We start from the raw sequence: 5,716 nt of genomic DNA, 5'->3' as shown, positions 1-5,716 counted from the left end.
AACCCCTATTCCCCCCCAAAAAAACCTCCCCCCCCCAACCTTTTCCGTGGAAATGGTCCCGGTAGTAGCGGGCGCCGAGGTCCACGTGCTCCACGCTGTGGTGCTTGAGGCGGTTGAGGTTCCTCTGCAGCTCCTTGGGGACCTCCAGGACGGAGACGCCGGCGTTGGTGGGACGTAGAGGAAGGGGAGGTTCTTTTAACGATGATGATGATGATGATGAAGAAGAACCCCCCCCGATTTCCTTCCCGGTCACCCCAGGAGAACCCGCCGAAGCTTTGGAGAAGCTGACGTTACGTTCCACGCTGCCCCCGATCTCGTTCCGAAAATGGGGACAACTCAAGAGGAGCTCGTTGCTGGTGGCATCTCCGAGGTCTCTTTCCAAATTTTCCTTCCGATTGAGGTCTTCGATGTTGGAAAACGAAGAGTCCGACCCCCCCGGGACACCCCCCCCGGTGCTTCGAAAAGCGGGAGCCGAAGCCGCCGAAGCCCCCGTGGTGGTGTTTCGCCGTTGGGCCACCACCGCTCGCTTGGTGGCCACCACCCCAAGGTCGAAGAGCATGCTCTGGACGTCGTAGTGGGCAAAACTCTTGGGACACATCCAAGGTTTGCCCGGTTCCGGGGGGGTCGTCCCCGTCCCTCGCGGTTCTTCCGCTTCTTTGCCCGTTTCTCCCTCGTTTCGGCCGCTCCGGAGTTTCTTGAAGATGGATTCTTCTCCCTTGGGACATCTCCGGCGAGGTTTCTCCTTGGGTTGAGTTGAAGGTTCCTCCTTCTTTCCACCCGTTTTCAACCCTTCGGGAGAAGATCCCGGTGGGAAGGCGCCATCTCCGGCGTTTTCCAACTTGGGTTGGGTTTTTCCATTACGGAATTCGTTGAGCATTTGGAAAAAGCTCTGCTCGGAGATGCCTTGGACGTCGATGGAAGAGGTGCTGCCGTATTCCCGGAAAAGACCTGGATTCCCTCGGGATTCGGCACCTTCTTCGGGATCGCACTCGCTCAAGGTGACCTCGCTGCTGCTGCGGTGCCGTAACGGCGCCAAGGCCTTGGCCGGAGAACCACGACTCCAACCTTCTTCTTGGAATTCCACTTCCTTGGAACGGCGACGAGCCAACCGGTGAAGAGCCTTGAAGCCCGAAACTCCACCCAAAGCTTGGTGGCCACCAGGAGAACTTCGCCAAGAGGTGGGTTCCCGGTTGCCATCCCGGAACGTCGGGGGGTCCTTGGTGACATCTCTTTTGGGGGGCCAATCGGCGATGCGAGCGCGCACCCCCATTTTAGGCACAGCGGGGGTGACGAGGCCCGGGCGAGGGGTGTCACCTCCCGTGGTGGTGGTGGTGGAAGAGGAGGAGATGGTGGTGGTGGTGGCCACCACCGTGCCATTTTGGTGCCAAAAAGCCACCGTGGGGCCACCCTCGGCATCGGAGCCGTCGTGCCGGGGAGGGCGGTGGGAGCTCATGGTCCGGGGACGAGGCCGCTCATTGCCACCGGCGCCGGGTCACCGGGGTGGCTTGGGTTGGCACCGGCCGGCGGGTGGCCAGCAGGACACCGTGAAGGCCACGGTGGTGCCACATGGTTGTCCTCGGGTGGTGGTGGTGGGTCACGCTGGGGGGTGGCACGGCGGCCGGGCCATCCTGCAATGAAGGGGGGAGAGAAGAGGGTGAGGGGGGGTCATGGTGGGGTCTCGGGAGGGTTTGGGTGGGGAAGGACCATGAGTGGTCCATCTTCAACCACGTGAGGTCACTCAAAGGTCCAGCCAACTCGGCCTTGAGCCCTTCCAGGGATGGAGCCACCATCATCATCATCATCATCACCACCACCAACACCACCATCATCCCCACCACCACAAGTTTCTTCACCATTTCTGGGCTAAATTCCTCCTTTTTTAGGTTAAAAACAGTCCCACCATGCCCAAATACAAGTGGAAGGTCACCACAAGGTCTACCTGGAGCCTTCTCCGTGTTGACCAATCCCAACCCTTTCACCATCTCTCCACCTTGACCAATCCCAACTCTTTGACCATGTCCCAAACCTTGACCAATCCCAACTGTCCAACCATCTCCCCACCTTGACCAACCATCCAACCACCTCTTCACGTTGACCAATCCCAACTCTCTGACTGTGTCCCCACGTTGACCAATCCCAACCCTCTGACCATCTCTCCACCTTGACCAATCCCAACTCTTTGACCATGTCCCAAACGTTGACCAATCCCAACTGTCCAACCATATCTCCATCTTGACCAATCCCATATCTCCAACCATCTCCCCATGTTGACCAATCATCCGACCATCTCTCCACCTTGACCAATCCCAACTCTCTGACCATGTCCCCACGTTGACAAATCCAAACCCTCTGACCATCTCTCCCCCTTGACCAATCCCAACTGTCCAACCATCTCCCCACCTTGACCAACCATCCAACCCCCTCTTCACGTTGACCAATCCCAACTCTCTGACTGTGTCCCCACGTTGACCAATCCCAACCCTCTGACCGTCTCTCCACCTTGACCAATCCCAACTCTCTGACCATGTCCCCACGTTGACAAATCCAAACCCTCTGACCATCTCTCCACCTTGACCAATCCCAACTCTCCAACTATCTCTCCACGTTGATCAATCCCAACTCTTTGATGGGTGGCACGGCGGCCGGGCCATCCTGCAATGAAGGGGGGAGAGAAGAGGGTGAGGGGGGGTCATGGTGGGGTCTCGGGAGGGTTTGGGTGGGGAAGGACCATGAGTGGTCCATCTTCAACCACGTGAGGTCACTCAAAGGTCCAGCCAACTCGGCCTTGAGCCCTTCCAGGGATGGAGCCACCATCATCATCATCATCATCACCACCACCAACACCACCATCATCCCCACCATCACAAGTTTCTTCACCATTTCTGGGCTAAATTCCTCCTTTTTTAGGTTAAAAACAGTCCCACCATGCCCAAATACAAGTGGAAGGTCACCACAAGGTCTACCTGGAGCCTTCTCCGTGTTGACCAATCCCAACCCTTTCACCATCTCTCCACCTTGACCAATCCCAACTCTTTGACCATGTCCCAAACGTTGACCAATCCCAACTGTCCAACCATATCTCCATCTTGACCAATCCCATATCTCCAACCATCTCCCCATGTTGACCAATCATCCGACCATCTCTCCACCTTGACCAATCCCAACTCTCCAACCATCTCCCCACATTGACCAGTCATCCAGCCATCTCTCCACCTTGACCAATCCAAACCCTCCGACCATCTCTCCACCTTGACCAATCCCAACTGTCCAACCATCTCCCCACCTTGACCAACCATCCAACCACCTCTTCACGTTGACCAATCCCAACTCTCTGACTGTGTCCCCACGTTGACCAATCCCAACCCTCTGACCGTCTCTCCACCTTGACCAATCCCAACTCTCTGACCATGTCCCCACGTTGACAAATCCAAACCCTCTGACCATCTCTCCACCTTGACCAATCCCAACTCTCCAACTATCTCTCCACGTTGATCAATCCCAACTCTTTGATCATCTCTCCACCTTGACCAATCCCAACTCTCTGACCATCTCCCCACGTTGACCAATCCCAACTCTTTGACTATCTCCCCACCTTGACCAATCCCAACCCTCCAACCATCTCCCCACCTTGACCAATACACCCTCTGACCATGTCTTCACCTTGACCAATCCCAACCCTCCAACCATCTCCCCACGTTAACCAATCCCAACTCTCTGACCATCTCCCCACGTTGACCAACCCTCTCTCCATGTTGACCAATCCCAACTCTTTGACCATCTCCCCACCTTGACCAATCCCAACCCTCCAACCATGTCCCCACCTTGACCAATCCCAACTGTCCAACCATCTCCCTGCATTGACCAACCATCCAACCATCTCTCCACCTTGACCAATCCCAACTCTCTGACCATCTCCCCACCTTGGCCAATCATCCAACCATCTCCCCATCTTGACCAACCCTCCAACCATCTCTCCACGTTGACCAACCCCAACTCTCTGACTGTGTCCCCACGTTGACCAGTCCCAACCCTCCAACCATCTCTCCACGTTGACCAATCCCAACCCTCCAACCATCTCCCCACGTTGACCAATCCCAACTCTCCAACCATGTCCCCACCTTGACCAATCCCAGACGGACAGACGGACGGACGAGCATTACCCCGTCTGGCGTTTGCATTAACCCCCCCCCCCAACCCTGGAGCCCCCAACCCCCGGCTGGCGCTCGTTAATCCCCGCTAATTAACGCCATGAGCTGTCTAAGACGGCATCTGTTGGGAGGGGATGGTAAATCAACACCCCAAAGCTTTAATTAATCGCAGCCCTAACGAGCAGGGTCTACGTTGGGGCTCCCAGTTGAGGTCCGATGGGTTTTTGGGGTAAAACACCCAGTTTTTCGGGCCTGGGAATCACTATCCCCTTCCCCAGCTCCTCAAAAAAAAAAAAAAAAAAAAAAAAAAAAAAGCAACTCTGTTTCCAAACATTGTCACCCAAGACACATCCCCCCCCCCCAACACAAAAAAAAAAAAAAAAAAAAAAAAAAGAAATACAAATTTCCTTCTATTCTGCCCCCAAAAATCCTCATTTTCCAAAGAAAACTCCTCTTTGGGTCATCGCTCCAAAACCCCCCTTTTTTGAGGGGTGAATCCAGGAAGGAACGGCTCAAAATAAGCTAAAAATAAGCAAATATAGATCTAGATGTGGGGAAACGACTCCTAAATCTGGAAATTTGAAGATTTGGGCTAAATCCCCAAAATCATCGGCGTTTTCTGCCCCCAAACCCCCCCAGGGTGAAAAAAAAAAATTAAAAAAAAATAAATAATAAAATCGACCAATTCCTGGTTTTTTACCCCCAAAAAGCAGCACCCGCCACTCTTTGGGCTGCGAAGATTAATTCAATTTAATTAAATTAATTAAATCCAACCTTTTTACTCCCCCCTCCCCCTTCTACACCCATCTCATTTCTTCTTCAAACCTCGAAATTCTCCAAATTTGGGTTAAAATTCAGCGGAAAAGGGAGAAGTAACCAGATTTTGGGGATTTAAACCCCAAATTCTAAGAAAATACCCCCCAAACCTCTTCCTTTTAATCCCCTCATTTAATCTCTCGCTAACGAAGATGAAGAGCCAGGTCCAAGCCCCGCCCCCTCCCATAATTTGGGGTAATAAATGTGGAAAAAGGCTTAAAAAGACCTTTCTGGCTCAATCCCGCTCCCCAAATTGCCATTTTTTTAGCCCAATCCTGCCCTTCCAGAACCTCAGGCGTAATTAGCACGTGACCCGGCCCTTCCCCGCTAACGAGGAACGGGGCGGGGGGAGGAGGGGGGGGGAAGGGAAGGGAGAGAAGTTTTAATTATTAACCACAAGCTTTTGATAAATTAAATGAGTTTTTAACCCTTTTTTAGCCCAGCCGCCTCCCGGAGTCGGAGGAGAAAGTCCCCCACCCGGCCTGTAGCTAATTAAAAAAATAATTAAGACTTAACGACACACCAAGATCCTTCCTACCCCCCGGGTCGGTCCCAAAAATGAGGAAAATCACCCCAAAAATAAGGTGTTTGGGGGAGTTTAATTGGTGTCACCCCCAATTTTCTCCCCCCCCTCCAGGGCCAACAACCAAAGGGCTGAAGAAATTAATCAAGTAATTAACAAAGAGCTTGGCAACTTGGTGCTTAATTGGGGGGGGGGGGGGGGTTAAAGGGAAAAAAACCCCCTTTCGGGG

The 5,716-nt window shown here is 53.4% G+C and overlaps 1 protein-coding gene across 1 annotated transcript in view; it reads right to left on the bottom strand.

Annotated features, from left to right (window-relative positions):
- The window catches only part of LOC106898244 (signal-induced proliferation-associated 1-like protein 3), a gene marked incomplete at its 3' end in the record, with an annotated part of 25,923 nt that overhangs the window by 19,701 nt on the left and 506 nt on the right, over positions 1-5,716 (bottom strand). The window contains exon 2 of the mRNA XM_014959381.1: positions 40-1,628. Coding sequence (XP_014814867.1) covers positions 40-1,453 — 1,414 coding nt within the window. The remainder of the gene's footprint in view (positions 1-39; positions 1,629-5,716) is intronic.

This window comes from Calidris pugnax, unplaced genomic scaffold (assembly GCF_001431845.1).
Source record: "Calidris pugnax isolate Ruff unplaced genomic scaffold, ASM143184v1 scaffold468, whole genome shotgun sequence".
NCBI lineage: Eukaryota > Metazoa > Chordata > Aves > Charadriiformes > Scolopacidae > Calidris > Calidris pugnax.
The sequence above is the reverse complement of the archived record's forward strand: the minus strand, read 5'-3'. Positions and strand labels throughout refer to the sequence as shown.